The following is an 18,504-nucleotide window of genomic DNA, read 5'->3' as shown; positions in this document are numbered from 1 at the left end:
ATTGATTCACCTGTTCTCGGCGCCTCAACATGTGGACCGACATACACTCTTCCACCCTTGTGTCAACGATGATGTTCCGGACGGACATACCCATGTATGTCCGATCCAACTGGACAGGTGTCCATTGGACAGACACCAGTCTGTGGATACGTAGGATCTACGTAGAAAGACAAGGATGCCTCGAAAGAGTCCTGATTTACGGTCCTACAGTGAGATGCAGCCTAAGGACAAGAAGAAGACCAATGCGGTGCCTTTTATGTTAATGGTTACATTAACATAAACCCAAAGGCCCTTTTCAGGGCCACTCCAATCTCTCGAAAAGAGATAGACTTTCAATTGCCTACCCCATTTTTTTTTAATTTAAAAAAAAAAAATAGAGACCCATCAGGTCGGGACCCTATTTTAATAGGGTCCCGACCCTGTTCCATTTTCCCTTGTCGCTCAACAGTCCCAAAATATATTCCCCATGTTAAATTCCCCTTGTCGCTCAATAGTCCCACGATTTATTCCCCAAGTTAAATTCCCATTGTCGCCAGGGTACAAATGTTTTTCTCTAATGTTAAATTTTCCATTTTCGCCAGGGTACAACCCCCCTATTTTAACATTAAAGTCCCATTGTCGCTAGGGTATACCCATTCACTACTATTCTCTACTTTTAAGTCTTCTAATTTATATATCACTGTCTAAAAATCTTTTCTGTGAAATTAGGAATATATCCTTTACCAAAAAATTCTCTTATATTTTGAGATTGTGATTGTCCCACTTATTTTAGGGGTGGGCGTACTTTGAACATCTGTTGAAAGATTGACAAAAAAGTATACCCAGACTGAATTGTGTTTCGTTCTTGCTTGCTTCGATTGTCCACATGTCTGTAATTCGATGGTAAGATTTATTGATTCTGTCAGTATTATTTTGTAATATATCTATCAATTTTATGGTTACATTTTCTGCGAAATACTTAAGGGTTCTAATAAATATTTCCACTACTGATGCGTTTTGTCTGTGTGAGTCAAAGACCACTCAGTTGTTTCATTCCCATAAAAACTCACTTGACTTTAAGTGCTAAAAATCGTCTTCATTGAAATCTATTTTTGTAGATTTATGTTTTTAATCATTTCTATTATTTCATCTCACCCACCCCCCACTCTTTTTTACTCTCTTAGTCCCATCGTATTTTGAACAGACATCCATCGCTGTCGAAATACATCTGTAATCTTTATTACATTTTCTATATGCAAGTAAATCCAATCTGATTAAAATCAGATCTCCACGGTCCTAAATATATCGAACAAAAATTGATTATCAATGTGACTAACTTAAAACATTTCTATGTGGAAATCCTTTTAGGGTCTGTTGGCATAATATTTTTAATCTTGTCTCTGAGTTCAGAACATTTTTATCAGAATTAAAGATTGTTTCTTATCAAATTTAATTTGCCCTCCAGGTGTGGATACTATTCGTAAATATCCCTTAAATACGTTTTTTGGTTGTATATGTCATTTATTAATATAGGTTTTATGGATCCAAACGTCAGACACGTAAACCAAAGGTTTAGAGTTCGAACCCAGGTTTCTGCCTACAATTTTGCAAATATGATTTAATATCAGCTTTCTACATAAAGCTAGCCCCATAACGCAGATAATAATACCCCCTCAGTAATACAAAATTGCTCAAAATTTCCAAAAACAATACTACTATAGCATGTTAAAAATGAAACAGAATCTCATTCCCAAAGCACAAAAACACCAGTAAGAAAACATTGCTAGCGTACGATGAGCATGGCACAGAATTTCGTGTACGCGATAAAGGAGAACAATATTTCGACAGCGAAGAGCAGAAAACAAGATCCACAAAAGAGATAGGTCTCCTCTTCTGTGGGTAAATTTCTTTTTTATTGTTATATTCTGATGTATCTCCAAAGAGGAAAAACTGTTGATAGTAAGGTAGGCATTTGGGGGGATGGGGATTATATTTGCCTGAGGTATCTACATAGATAATAGGATTAATATAATTTTAAAATAATAGAATTGGAGGGATAAGCGCAGGGTCTTGTGTCCTATATTTTGGGGATTTGTGGGTTGCCCTCTTGTTATTAAAACAAATTTAAAGATCGGTGGCCTTGCTCCCGGGACAAGGTTTAAAAGACCAGTTATCCGGATTTTCGAGGACCAGTGACCTAGGTGGCTCAGTGTTTTTAAGTTTAGTGACCTGGAATGAAGGTCAGAAGTTATGGGTTAAAGGTCAAAGGTCAAGTAGAAAAGAAAATTGCCTGAGGTGAAAATTAAACGGAAAAGTGGTCCAGAACCCACCAGAGGTGTTGGCTCAAGAGTCATAAAATTGTTGCCTAGGGTTCGACAATACAATTTAGAGGATTAGAGGAGGATGGCCTGGAATTTTTCATGAAATAGAAAATATCGAATGGTCACATACTTGTTTACAAATGTTGAAAACCGGTTTTAACTGGATGAAAACTGGTTAACCTATTACATTAGGGCATCAATGGCGCGTGAAATCCGATACCGATATGTGGATACGGCCACATTGATAAATCTCAGTCAAACAATGCTACCCACGATGTTTTTAATATCTAAATACATAAGTACCAATGCATGAAAAATTTAAAAGCAAATGTGTTATTATATGCCTAATGGCACGCCCCCCCCCCCCACTATTTGTTCAGGCCCGTACCTAGGGAGTGGAGGTGAGGTGGCGATTGTTGGGTATGAACGCACTCCCCCTACCCCATTCTGTTTCAACAAATGAGCATCCGTTTCTATCTACATGTAAACTGGAATCAGCTGCGAAATTCTTATCATTCATTTCACAGTTCTGTACATGATCCATTTCGCTACATATTTCATGGGATTACCTAGTATCATGGATGTTTTGCCTCCTAGTCTCCCTTTGTGACTTTAACATTGAACCTCAATTCAAACCCTCCCACCCTGCCATGAAAACGGCCAGCTCAATTCGCACCCGTTTATACAAATTCTGGATACGAACCTGTTTAGTCAGCCATGCTTGGAGAGTAACCAGGTAATAACATCGCAATAATTATCAACAACAACAAAAAAACGCATTTATGTAAATACAACTGGGTTACATACACATTGCGCCATTTTCTATTTGAGAAGAAATCCTATCCATGCATTGATATTTCACCATATAGTGATTTCCATTGTCCTTTAAATAAAATTACACTCGACAATGACAAGATTTAAAAATCCCCACCCCAAAGTTATCCCACACATAGGCAACATGAAATGAATGCTTCTAATAGATTACTTACATGACCTGCTTCTCCTAACCTTTTGCATTACATTCTTATAGGTTAAATTCCATACAAACCAAAAAATGAACTTATTATTTGCAGAACCTATAAACTCTTTTTGGATAACTATTATTTATTATTGATCTTTTTCTTATGCCAAATATATACAAAAGGCGAAAACAAGTGTGTGTGTGTGTGTGTGTGTGTGTGTGTGTGTGTGTGTGTGTGTGTGTGTGTGTGTTGTGGATATCATAAGGCATGGCGATGGAACTATAGCAGGATACTACTGGAACAATTTATGAACCATCATGGTGTAATCCTATTGTGTAACGTACAAGTGTAGAGAATTATCACATGATTAAATATATACCACGATCACCACGTTATGCGAAATAAGCTGTATTCAGGCATCTTACATTTTGCACATTTCTATTTAGTGACTGGCACGGTAAACCAGGATGATTTTTAATTCCAATGCGACAGCAGTGCATGTTTGTGACAAGACTTGCCCCTGAAACTTTAGAATCGGACATTTCCTGTCATACTGAGCTTTACACTGGAGCTAAGCCGACCAAGGTGGAGAAGCTTTATACGAAATATAATACTTATGTCAGATTCAAAATCACATTTGATAACCGTACTAACAATTCGATAAACGGAATGGATGCGTCGCCAAGGAATACGTTGGTCTAGAGATTATTATTAGAGTCGGAATTAAGTTATAATATTCCAAAGTTTGATTATTTTTAACTAAAATCTACATAATGGCCATGCGTGATAACGGTAATCCTCGTCACTGACCTCTCAGTAACGGTAATCCTCGTCACTGACCTCTCAGTAACCAAAGGCGGCAAAACTATCAATCAATTTAAGCATGCTATCAGATTATGTACGAAGACATAATTAAAACATAGAGCAACACACATGCAGATAAATATGAAACTTTAGACCAACGCAAATTCTGGAGAAAAAAGTTAAACAAAATACTAGAACCAATTTTGCCTTACTCAATAGTTTAAAACGTTTCGAATAAGGATTATGTTCTTTCAGTATTCAAGGCCCGTTCTAGTCGTATTGAACCAATCACATTATATGATATCCAGCGTGATATAGCTAAAGGAAAGGACAGTAAATGTCCAGGATCACACTTTTTCATATGTAGAACATTTTACATTTTGAGATAGTAGACTTAATGTCCCTTTGATGATTTTATTTCATTGTATGTTTGTTTTATAACTTTGTTCCAGATGATTTTAATAAAAGTTACAATTACCTCTCTACTGAAAAGTAGTACTGGAAACATGGCAAAGAAAAATTATTATAATCCTATAGTTCTTACAACAATTATTTCAAAAATATTTGGACGTATATGTACTAAAACCATGTGAAGTCACAATCTCCAATAATCAGTTTGGTTTTAAAAAGCAGCATTCAACAGATTTGTGCCTATATGCCTGTAAGGAAACTAGCAATTATTATGTAGAACATGGCAGCCCTGTGTTTGTTTGCATGTTTTCATATGTTTGTATGGCATTTACAAAGTTGCTTCATTTCCAAATAATAGTCTGCATTGCTCATATCCTAGTTAAATCTTATAGCAAACAGTAGTAATATAGCGTTGGGGAAATGCAGTATCTAGCTCTTTTTATGTAACCAATGGGATGAGACAGGAAGGTGTTCTTTCGCCTTTTAATTTTTTAATATATGCATAGACGAGTTAAATCGTAAGCCGGGACAGTGTCATTTAGAGATACAGTTTGTACTAATTGCGTTATTTCTTAAAAATTTTAGTTTTGCTGTCGACATGTCATTGATAATCCCTTCTATCGCAGGTCTAAGGAAATTATTAAAGATATTTGAACTATGCGCATTTGAGAATGCTATTATACCAAATCGGTATTCATGACTTATCATTCAACTTCTTTCAAATTAGCATCTCCTCCCTCTGTACATCTTAATGGCCCTCCTCGTACGTAAGTCATCAGCTATATATAGTCGGGTCATATTTTATCAGTCAGATGACGAAGGTATGACGAGACATTACAGATTTTTGTGTACTTGAACAACCATTGCTGTTACATACATTTAGATATCGCTCTTTGATTATTAAAATTAGATTATTCAAATCTTAATGCTGCACAGTGTATCGTGCTCGTCTGTGTAGAAACTTTAGTGGATCCATGAAAAGAAAACTAGTTATTAGTTTAATAATATTCTTCATTTTCTGTTAATCTTTCCAAGATGGAACTGTGCCTCTAATAAGTTGTCAACAGTAATATATTCAGTTGTGAATAAGTAAACCGTGACTAGAATATCAATAGTAAGAACTGTATATTGAAATCTCTGTGCATTTGTGACATTCACTTAAATGTTCGGATTATAGATTGACGCAACAAATTACACTTTAAATGTCTTACATAAATTCTCTTTTAACAATACGGGATACATACTGTAGCCGTAAATGTGTCTATATATTTGTACTTAAGATACCTATGCTATTTAATGCTTAAAATAATTTTATAGTTGATATTTCAACTTAGATGTATTGACTATGCAGCCTGAAATGAAGAATACTTATCGTATCCTATCGTAATTATGTTAAGCGTTTTTCAGATTGAAGCCTTTATTCTATTTATATCACCAGAGGCCATAGTTGATGGCAGATTCGTGCCATTGGTATACATTTTGGAGGTTTTAAAGGTACTGTGCTTTTTGGAAATTTGATCAGTTTTGTTGAGTGGTGATGAGGTGTCATTAGAATGTTTATCTATTTTAGTAACCACGCCCACATCTGACAATAAATCAATACGAACCTAAATGGCCTTTATGACGCGGTGCTCCTTTCTGTCAGGTTTGTTCAAGTTGTGCGTTTTATCTGTGACACATATGATAGCGGATTTGTCCCATGTACATAAATTTGATAGACATTCATGCCAGAATGCTTCCTTTCAAACTTGGTCAAATTATATTCAACAGCTTTTGAGAGGAAGAGTTTAAATATTTTCCTACTTTTGGTAAAAGGTGGCCGTATTGTATTATGGATTACAGTGATGTGTACAAACTTGAATGGTGTGAGGATATTTTGGCACACGGACGGCATCACTTTATGATGGTCGAGCTAGGTTTTGCTGCATCACAGAAGAACAGCATCAAATTTTTTGTACACCACAGCATTATTCTTATGTCACTTGTTTAGGCTCGACTAAACAGTAACACAAGAAAGAGTGAAAACAACAAGCTTTAAAAAAAAAATACAATAATGTATGTCCCTGGAATAATTCTGTTAAAATGAAAAAAAAATATTAATTCACTGTTTTATAGACTCAAATCCAAAAAAAAAATAATCCAAGAATAATCCAAGAATAAAATTTTGAAGTCTTAATAACAAAATGTTCTACTGATTTCAAGTTCGAATCCCGATGAAGAATCCATGATGGAAGCCGATGACGTATGCTGCAATCAGTACTGTTGAAGTCTACAGTTCCTTGTAGAAACAAGAATTATCACTCCGGTTTTTGATAGCTGAATAAATTGCATTTTAAACAAACTGTCCTTGTTTAAAATTTTTACACGAGCACAAATATTTTCCAGAAACATAACAGAATTAATCGTTTTGAATCCAAGTAATTCGAAATAATTAGATTTTCAAGATGGCCACCATGGAGGCCATATTGGATGCTCAAATTGTCCCAGTTCACGTCTTTCCTCCATGCTGGCAAGAAGTGATAAAAACAAAAATTGCTAATGGACACAAAACAACTGCATAAGCTCTTCAGGTCACTGAAATAAAAGAAGCTACATATGTGTGTAATTGATTTATTAACATCTTTTTAACTTGTGTATTTATGCACATGGGTTTAAGAAAACAAAAAATTGAATTGAAAATATTAATTCAGTTTTGTACAAATACAGCTCCATGACTTTAAATATCAATAATGATATCTGACTAAACAAACACAGTTAATTTTACTGGAAATACAAGTCAAGCAATACTTAAACAAACATGATCCCACCAAAACATGTACATGTGTAACCTTCATAAATTTTGCTACCTTCTCATGGCATTAAATTACAAATAACTGCATTAAGGGATGGTAAAAGAGAGAAACCATCCCCTTACAGACAACATCCAATATCCCAGTGACATGTATCACAAATCTCATATTTTACTAATTTCGGAAGAATTTTTTTCTCCAGTATACAAATTGTACAATGAGGCAAGGTTATGTACAAAAAGTCAAAGGCTCTTTTTATCAGATGATTCCTATGAACTACCTTTCTTGTCAGAAGTGAATTGCTATTCCATGTATTAAAGTATAAACAAATTACGGCAGCAAGGGATGAATTGACCAATAAAGCATGTCTAACATTTATAAGGTTGCCGATTCTCATGTGCTTTGTTAAAAATGAGAAGTTACATATTATTACTAAACACAATTCAAGGTTAAGAACTGCTAATTCAAATGTAAAATATGAAGTAATTCCTTTGGACAACAGTTCCAACTTTGAATAGAATATTTTTCATGTGTTCAGTTCTCATTTGAAACATGTAACCTACTTGAGAATGTGGTGAAAATCTTTAAAATTAGAAACAGCACAATATTGTATTATAAAAAAACATCCTCTTCTATGTAAGTCAAGTCTCACACAAAATTTAGCGAACATCAAAGATGATATTATCAATTATCTACAGGAAATTATTATTAAATGCATGATTAGTTTTATAAACTGCCTGTAAATGTTTTCAAAACTGGTAAAAATGTAAAGGCATTTACATATTAAGGTCAGTAACAATCATGATATATTTCTACATCACTTGCTAAGAGCTATTTTGTAAGGAATTTCTGTTGATTCTTTCTTTCAAGAACATTGTCACACTGAAAGGGGCATCGCTAGGGAAAAGAAAGTTCACTAGAATTGGTTTTAGTGCTCATCAGGCTCATTTAATGATAATTCATTTTATAAAAAAAACACCATTTCAACATTGTAGGCCATGGTATGGTTTCTTAATCCCCATAGATTCTTCAAAAGCAACATAATTGCCATGTCCTCACAGTGCATCATCCACATGCACTTATTTCAAAAGCAACCAATTGCCATGTCCACACAGTACATCCAGATGCACTTATTTCTCCAAATTTTCATCATGGACATGTAAGTAGCAGTAGGAAACAGTATCACAATGATCATAGGAATGTTTTCACTGTCAGATATACTAATCCAAGACATCTCTGCATACTGAAACTGTCACAATAAGTGGTAAAAGATGTACAGCAAATGACATTATAACTACAGTCAGCTGATCAGTAAGCCTGACACAGAAGTATGAGGTAAAGTAGAGTTTCTAATTATTTTAATTAAAGGCATTATTTCAGTTATTGCAAACAATGTACACATTAAGAAATTTTGGCAAACATTGCAGCCTTATGCATGATGGCAAGTAAAGCTTCATTTAACTCCTACTAGTTATCTACAAGACCTGTACATGAACATGACTCATTTCTCTACAAGACCTGTACTGACAGGTCTCATTTCTCTACAAGGCCTGTACATGAACATGACTCATTTCTCTACAAGGCCTGTACATGAACATGACTCATTTCTCTACAAGACCTGTACTGACAGGTCTCTTATTTCTCTACAAAACCTGCACTGAGAGGTCTCTTATTTCTCTACAAGACCTGTATTTGACAGGCCTCTTATTTCTCTACAAGACCTGTACTGACAGGTCTCTTATTTCTCTACAAGACCTGAACTTGACAGGTCTCTTATTTCTCTACAAGACCGGTACTTGAACATGACTCATTTCTTTACAAGACCTGTACTTGACAGGTCTCTAATTTCTCTACAAGACCTGTAATTGACAGGTCTCTAATTTCTCTACAAGACCTGTAATTGACAGGTCTCTTATTCTCTACAAGACCTTTACTGACAGGTCTCTCATTTCTCTACAAGACCTGTAATTGACAGGTCTCTAATTTCTCTACAAGACCTGTAATTGACAGGTCTCTTATTTCTCTACAAGACCTGTACTTGACAGGTCTCTTATTTCTCTACAAGACCTGTACTTGACAGGTCTCTTATTTCTCTACAAGACCTTTACTGACAGGTCTCTCATTTCTCTACAAGACCTGTACTTGACACATTCAGCTACTTTAAAGCTATATTTCTGGAAGATATATACTTATAATCTGGTTGCACACTGTATGATAGTAGTCCTACAATGTAAGATATCAACCCTGGTGTGCATGTGTGTGTCTTTCTGTATTGTGTGTGTGTCTGTGAACATCTTACTGGAATATGAATCAGTGCTGTGGAACTCTGTTCAGACAGGAAACTGGAGACAAATTTTCAAGAGTACCTCACAAAGTCAGCCCATACTGACACTGTTGGATAGCTTCAAGTGTTTTATTCATTCAAGTGTTTTATTCATTTATTCATTCAAGTGTTTTATTCATTCTATATTTACTATGATGCCTTGTTCCTTATCAAGTAGATCCAGGCACAATCTAGTTGTTGCATAGTAAAAACCATTGTGAACTACCATTTCAGCATTTCAGTTCTCCAAAGAGCAATGATACCTATAAGGAATGCTGAAGTTGGTTTATCTAGTGTCGCAGTTTCTTTAATAAATAAATATGTATAATCACATTCTGCTTAAAGTGATTAGACACATTCATTTCATTCAAAGAAACTTAACTGGTAGTACAACCAAATTTGGCAATCCTCTGCTACCATTGCACTTCAAACAATCCACAATAGCAGAGATGCTGCCAGAAATTTTCTTAAGAGGTGATCACCCACACCTACCTCTAGAGTGGGAATCAATGGAAAGGACTATGCCCAATGGTAGCTGATTGGTGACAACATTATTATAAGGTGTTAAAACACTTCATTAAAAAATGTGTTTAGTATTTTGTATCACTTTTTTGACAATAAATATACAAATGATCTGCATACCTAATTGTTGCTCAGCTGCCAAATATTCCCATTTCTTTCATTCCCCTTCAAAAATGCCTTTTCAAAGAGAGTAAAACCTCTGTTACGAGCAACCAAGTATCGTTTACAACCCTAACAGCAATGCACTGATCAATTTAATTTATTCCATAAATGCACTTTTGTTAAGTGACTTCCCATAGAATGCAACCAGCAACTATGATGTATTGAAAAAAATATGCATTTTAACACTATGAACAACCATTTTCACACTGCTAAGAAGGACTGCATCACAAAAGCAGACATAAACAACATTGACGTTTTATAATCTTTTTTAACAACAACTGCTTTAAAAGTATTGAGAGTTCTAAACAAAAACATAAACAAAAATAATAGGCTGGATACCAATTTCTGAAATTTACAGCTCATGTATGCAGTGTGATGTGATATAGACTGTAAACCAGTCTGAAGTACATGCAGATTACTCTAAAATAACTGCTATAAACAACCGTCTCGTGAGAATCAAGACAAAAACTAGTGACCTTTACTTAATTGTTTGAAACCATAACTGCTTAAATAGTTTAGAGTATTTACAGCAAAAGAAAAAGAAACAAAATTAAGCTGGCTATCTGTTTGGTAAATTTATCAGGTCATGTATGTAGTCATTGTTACAGACTGTAAACTCGACTCGAATACACATCACTAACTGCCAAAGTCAATGTAGTGGTTGCATACATCATTTGTCTATTGGAGTAAACAAGTTCTTTGTCTTTAAATTCTAGTTAAGTGTTAATTTTTTTCCAGATTCAATTGTTGTTAAACAATTCTGTTGTTTGCTGACGTTTTTTTGTTGACATTACGAATGATTACAGCCCACATACCAAGCGGTCATCTTTTCACCTTAGTGCAGCGGTTACACTCTTTGTTTATAAAGTTAATTCATCTGTGAATTAAGCCATTGATTTAGTTACTAAATAAATTTATTCTGATTCTGGACAAATTGTGTTTTTTTAATTGCACTCATTGGTACAGATACCGTATATATATATTCCATATTTTCCCAAAGCCTAATCAAAACGGTTAGTCATTATTACAACTGATCATTGATAATGTTAACACCAAGTACCTTAATAACAATGGCAACTTCCAGCGAAAAAGAGACAAATTTTAACACTGGAGGAAATATGAATGTAAATGAATGAAGCTATTCATGTTTAATGACAGATCTATTTCTTTTATTGCTATATAAAATTATTTTCTGATGAATGGATGCAATACCTTAACATGAACTACGAATAAAGACTATTATACATGTATAGTAATTGGGTTTTCCCCCCGTCTAAAACAGTTCTGAATTTCCAACTTGGAAACTGATCTTTCTGAACAAACCTGTTATGAGAGACTACCTGTCTTGAGAGACTGACTTTTGATGACAGAAGGGGCGGTCTCTCTGTATATACAGTCTGAACCATATATTAATAAGGATTTTGTTTTATTTTTCTTCTCAGATATTCTGATATTTTCTTTTAAATTAATTGAGTTTCAAAAGTCTGTTGTTACTCTATTCCTAGGAGTAGAATTGATTTTTTGTTAGAACTGAATCCCCTTTCACAAACAGCCTTGTTATAATGGCCGAAATGCTGCACTTATGACCATTTCAAATAAATTCAGAAACTGGTTTTCAGAATATATATCCAAAACACTTCTCCAAAATTTACACATGTTGTTCCATAGATATTTCTGTTGATGTATTGGATTTTCTCCAAGGCCTATACCATAATAAAAGACAACATGGCATTAATTTATATTGCTGCATTCTCTGCTATGTTCCTTTAGCAGTAAACCATCCAATATTTCATCCTCTACAGTTTCATCCTTAATAGATGATGATCTTTCCATGTCACTGACTTTCCAAAGAAATGAGTCATCTTTTCTTTCTACATGACACTGCTGTTGTGCTTTAGACATTTCCCTAATGGCTGATCAATAGATCATTTCACTATACCAGGGAATAATTCGATCAGAATACCTCCATAATTTTTGCAATACTACAAAAGATCTATAGCAAAAATGTGCTTGTATTCAAACAATATTCTCCATAGATACATAATTAATGAGATCATGGAGAAAAGTTAAAAAAAGGATGATCTGATCAACCCAATTAAAAAAAAAAAAATTAAATCACACATTGGCCACAAGAAATGACAAAAATCACGTAACTTGCTAAACCATTCCCATACTGGGATTTAAACATTATACGACTCTTAATCATTTTTGTGAGGAATCTGCAATCTGGCAGCATCTCTGCAACAATGTACAAGAGAAAAATGGGTAATTTCTACAATTCTTTGATTCATAAAAATATGCCCAATCCTTTTTTGCACAACATTTTTTATTTTTGCAGCATCTTAATACTCGTGCCTCTTAGATTAAACCCTGGTAATTCCACGCTTCTAAAATTTTTACATTTAGGAAAATAAAATTGCTGAAGAAAGCCACTACCTATGAAGAAAAAAATATATGGCAGTGGTATGAAGTAGACAATAATTTCATGTCAAAAGCAACACAACCATTCATGGTTTCACCACAAAATTATCTCCATGTCAATATGTACGCCAACAAAAAATTTTTTTTGTTTAATTGGAATACAAATATAGTACCTTACAAAGTGACTCTTTTCTGCAAAAAATTAAAACTCCAATATTAAGTGTTTTAACAGAAACAAACAGTGTCTAGAACTTAACAAAAGATTAACATGAATGATCAATATTTAAGTTTTAATGACAGCAGTGAATTCAAAAACAGGCAGACATAAACAAAGCACCTGATTCAATATGTATTAACAAAGTTCACATAAGCTTCTTTGCATGTACAACATTTAAACATCACATAAGAAAAACAAAAATCCCATTTGGCCCACACTTTCACTCACCAACAGTACAAAGAGTCCTTGTACCACATACATCCAGAGGAGATTATCACATATAGAAAATTACTCATCCAGGAAAATGAAAATGAAAGGCAGAGAATTCTCAATGTCCACATTCCTACATACACTGTACAGCCCAGAACAGCCACAAAGCACAGAATAATGTAATTGCAAATATGATAATGAAATTATATGAAAGTTGCATAAATTTATCATATGTTTTCTGAGTTTTCTTCAATTTTCTAATGTAATTCTCAAACTATTGCTTGATATCAGGTTTTTTTAAATAAGAAAATACTTTTCATTTAAAGACATCACATGTAAATTATTGGTTGTAAAATATAAAAATACAAATCACTACTGACTGGCATTCAAGTTTTATACTTGTGTAACCCTGTTATTAAATATTTTTGCTTTACACCGAAAACTCTGAACCCACATAACACAGCTTTGATAAAGGAGATGGAACGACACTAATGCTTATGTTGTTGTTAGTGATAAAGGAGATGGAACAACACTAATGCTTATGTTGTTGTTAGTGATAAAACATCATCTAGTCATAATTACATTTATGAAGTTATTATTATAAAATAAAGTCCAGTGCTTGAAGACAGTTCAAAATGGCCATTATTTACATCCATGGTTTTTTTCTCAATTGCAATGGATATGGCAGAGGATGCTGAGATTGAGAAATTCGATACAAACTACAAATGTGAATTAAAATCACAAGTGAGATGTAATTATTTAAAAGGAGCAATAATTATTATTATTATTATTATTTCCTTGAATTAGTTCAATATCTATCAGAGAAAGATGCCCACATCATTGGGTTATTTAATTCATTTAAACACTGAATTTTGGCAATTCTTAAATCTGTAGAATGGGCAATATTAGACCCAGGTAAAATGCCTGTTAAGCCCATTAAAAGATACAATGAACCCCTAAAATGATGAACAAAATGTGATTCTCCCCAAAAACCCACAACTTCAATGAAACAATTTACTACATTAAATTCCTAAATATAAATCAGAATTGGTCTAAAAGCTTTTATTTTCAATCTTCCAACAAAACTACTTCTCGTTTTATTGGCATAAAGCTCTGGATAACTTACAGTAGATGGGGGAAAAAATGACAGACTTTTTGTGCGCTTGAAGTGTAAAATGTTTCACATGCTCATCAATGCATGGCCAATTAATGCTAGCACAAACAAAGCTCTATAACTGGAAAACAAAGATAATCACAAGGCTTTGAAACAGAAAGCTAAATTTGCCAAACACAATACATCCCTTTCTTAGATATGTAAAGTCAAATTTGCTTTTACGCATGCAATGTACAAAATCAGGCCTTCCAGTCAGTTACTAAAATCACCAGTGGTGATTGTTTAATTTTGGTAACCATCTATCCATTTTTGGATAGGCCTGCTTATTTCAGGATCACTGTACTTTTCTTAGTAAGCAGTTCAGGTGAAGTAGTTATCCTTGCCTGTAAAATTTCACATAAACATGCAAGGAGTTGAAGATAGATTCACCTTGCCACAAATTGTCAATCAATTCCCCCGACCCCAGGTAAACATTACCATTCAACCAAAAGTAGTGACTTTCCATGGTTTTAAGTTATTAAACTTGTCTTTATTGGTGTAAAACAGTAGAAGTGTGCTTTAAATTCAATTTTTGTACTAGTTTAGTAGTTTCTGAAATCCCCAAGTTCCCCTCCCCCCAAATACTGTATTTTTAAATAAGATTTAAGACTAAAATCTAATTGAAGATGAACAGATGTATCCAATCTTTCAAAAATAACCAACAAAACATTGTTGGATCAGTTCATTTACATTCTTCAAGTATTACTCCCCCATTTTTCAGGAACAGTTACCTATTTTCAATGTTAATATTTATTGGTGTTAACGAGGCCAAGCAGCTGTTTTTTTTTTTCTCTTCTGATTCAAGCTGTAAAGATTTTGACCTTTTCATAAAGTTTGATTTTAGTGTGAACCCTGAAATGCCCAAACTCCTACAACAAAATTTGGATTCCTATCCTGCTGAATTTTATTTGTATCTGTGTTAAATAGAAATTAGTCTAATGTAACCAGGAAATGCACTTCTTTGGTTTCCAGTGAACTTTGGTTTAGTTGGTACATCTCTTAAGGTTTTGGTTTTAATTGTACCTTTATATGTGAAATATCAAATTTCTGATTAATTTTGAACCATCTGAAATGCATGCAAGTTAGTATCTCTGCTAAACTATAATCTTTGATTGTTGGAAAAACCCAACCGTTTGGGAGAAAACCTGTCACATACAACTTGTTCAACATCTTGGTAATTTCTACCAAAACATTACTGTATTTTTTCTCTTAGCTATTTATCCTGCCCATTGATGAAAAAATCCATGTACAGCTTCTTTTTTTCCTACTTCATAATTCTCCTCTTTCTCTAAATGTTTTCTTGTCCAACAAACAAACAAAAATTTAATTTATTGTAAAATTATGCATTTCTGCAAGCTCTGATGTTAGGACTCTGAGTCCCTAGTTTTACAACCTAGAAAATACATAACACCAGCAAACATCAGTGACTTCAAGACAATAATCTAAATACAACCGCACAAGTTCTTAAACTTCAAATCATCAAATATATTGTTTCAATTGATATGAATCACCATCTGACAATCTGACTGACTTCAGAGATTTTGGTGACTGCTTGCACTAAAGGCTGTTCCATTTATATACACATTGTACACAATTAGGCACATTTTTTATAAATATGTGCCAATCTTTTACATGCCAATGTATTCAGACTACTCAAAAAGACTTCTAATTTACATTAATGGGATACTACTCCACACTGCCTTCCCAGCATGCAAAGTATGTTTTGCAGGAACAGTATTAACACAAAGGTAATAACTGCACAAAGAAAACATGCTTCCTCTTCTTCAGAAAGTATACAAGTTTACAGTATTTAGCTATAGGCTACATATAAGGCTATTATTCCAACTTGGCAATTTCTCTAAATTCCTCATTTCTGAAAAATATGCTGGGAAAACAAACACAAAATATGTCATTAAAAAACAGGGTCACAAAAAATGCCCAATTAGTAAATGAATGATAAATGTAAATTTAACTAGATCTTTCTTTGTACAACACATATGCCCCCAATGCAGACATGCAGACCAAAATGATAATTAAAACAAACGAGTCCCCTGAAGGGACTGATGCTTTATTTTCCAAAAAAGAATTCCGAGAAATAAAGATAAACTATTCATTCATTTAAAATGTTGGGCGTTCAAACGATATATGATATTCCTGAGCAACAAGAGTTTCAAATTAGCTGCAAGAGCAGCGCCATTTTCATTTTAGCAAAAACCCTGTGCCAATTTGACCATCCATTTAGGAGAATTATTAACAAGATTTTCAATATGTTTACTGTGGCTGCCATATTGGATGCCAGTGAGGCACCATTTTTTATTTTGGACCGACCAGATATTATAGGATGTCTGCTGGTGGCAATGCAGTGTTGATATGACCATCAAATCTGGAACTGTAGCGATAAAAGGATTTTCAAGCTAGCTACTCTGGTTGCCATACTGGATCTCTGATCAGCACCGTTTTAATCTAAAATGAACTTTACCTTGGTATGAATGTGTATGTAGTTTAGGAGTAATAGTGATAACAAACTTATGCTAATGGATGGATGGCAATGAGTGCTGGACACTGGACGATGGCCAACAGGTCATCCATAAGCTCTTCTGGCTTATGACCATCAGGGCTGTAAAAAAAAATCAGCTCAGAAAAATCTGAAATATTACTATAATTAAAACTGGCCAACAGCACAAGCATACAAACATGCATACATAAATTTCTTTGTTTAAATGCTGAAGGTTTTGCTTAATCTTGCCAAGAAGGATTGAGAGAGAAAAAAACAAAAAAAAACAACAATTTAACAAATGTGTAAACATTGAAAAACTGCAGTAACAGACTGAATATCTAAGCTGATTATCTGCATTCAATTAAAATAGTTAAAAGTTCATATGTTTACCAAAATGTGGCTTTTGCTTCATCCTGCTAACATAATTTGTATCGACAAACAACTCAAAAAGGAAAAATTGATGCGATTCCTGGAAAATCTAATCTGGTCATCTTATATAGGAATAAAAATATACCGATCAAATTAAATTTGTCTACCTCAAGCACCTCTGAGCTAAGTAGGTTTTTGTAAAACAAAATTCTGAGTTTAACAAGTTGAAATATGTACTAAAAAATTTTGAAAAACTGTTGTAATGACCTGAAAATTTAACTAAGTCATCTACGTTCTCTACTCATAAAATCACAATAACCAAATTCATTTACCTATATTGTGTGGGTTCTTTGGCAATCTTGCAAATAATCTAATCCAGACAGATGGAAATATGGACGGAAGAATCCAACCAAGCACAGACATGTACATATGGACAAGACCAAAAGATAATGCCCCTGCTGCATGCAAATGGAGGCACACAACTTGTAAATTAAAAATATTTAAACACAGGTGTATTTCCAACTTTTTGCACTGAAAGATATCTTTTATGGGTAATCAAGACATGTAATTAAACTAAGCCTTTTTCATTTTACTTGTCCACTGAAAGTATACATTTTCCCTATTTTTGCAGCCATGGATTTAACTGTACACATTACTGAGGACTTCAGTTTGGCAGTGTGCTCCATGATCTGCTGGTTTTATGCTGATCAGGCTGGTTCAATGCAGATCATTTTCTGATATGTGTCTCAAGACATTTTCAAAAAACACTGCTACCAGTCTGCCTCTCCAGTTCCTTTTTGGAAAACATAATCTCTGCCATTGAGGTTCATAATTCCATCCTTTAGGGTGAATTTCCATTTGTTTTTATTTCGACTCACCTGCAACAACAAGAAATCAATAATAAAGTATTAAATATTTGCAAAATAAGCTTTTTTTCTCTCAAAAAGGCACATAGATTTCAAGAATAATATCTGTGACAGAAAAAATTCTAGAAATGAAAGCCACTGCAATACATTTACAATTTTTCTTTCCCCCACCTATATCACATTCATCCTCACCCCACCCCATCAAATGGCTATCCAGGCATATTTGATCAAAGATTGGCACCACCTGCCTTGAGGACCAAATAGATATCTTAAGAAGTTTTTTCATGAAATCTCATCGTTGATATTGCTATAAATTCTGGAGCAGTAGCTATAATAAGATTTTCAAGACAAACTCCATGGTGGTCATACTAAATGTCTGATCAGCATCATTTTCAATCAAGATCAACTAGACACCATAAAAAATGACATTCCATTTAGGAGAAACCATTAAAAAAAATTAGAAGGTGGCCACTGGTGGCAAAATACTGGATATCCAAC

The 18,504-nt window shown here is 34.0% G+C and overlaps 1 protein-coding gene across 1 annotated transcript in view; it reads right to left on the bottom strand.

Moving 5' to 3' along the window:
* Positions 1 to 7,073: 7,073 nt before the first annotated feature.
* The window catches only part of LOC149804335 (transcription initiation factor IIA subunit 1-like), a 50,450-nt gene continuing 39,019 nt past the window's right edge, over positions 7,074 to 18,504 (bottom strand). Inside the window, exon 9 of the mRNA XM_089939004.1 lies at positions 7,074 to 18,018. Coding sequence (XP_089795130.1) covers positions 17,911 to 18,018 — 108 coding nt within the window. The 3' untranslated portion in view covers positions 7,074 to 17,910. The remainder of the gene's footprint in view (positions 18,019 to 18,504) is intronic.

Source organism: Sinohyriopsis cumingii, chromosome 2 (assembly GCF_028554795.1).
Source record: "Sinohyriopsis cumingii isolate HCF-2022 chromosome 2, ASM2855479v2, whole genome shotgun sequence".
Taxonomy (NCBI): Eukaryota; Metazoa; Mollusca; class Bivalvia; order Unionida; family Unionidae; genus Sinohyriopsis; species Sinohyriopsis cumingii.
Note: the sequence above shows the minus strand (reverse complement) of the source record. Positions and strands in the feature narration are given on the sequence as shown.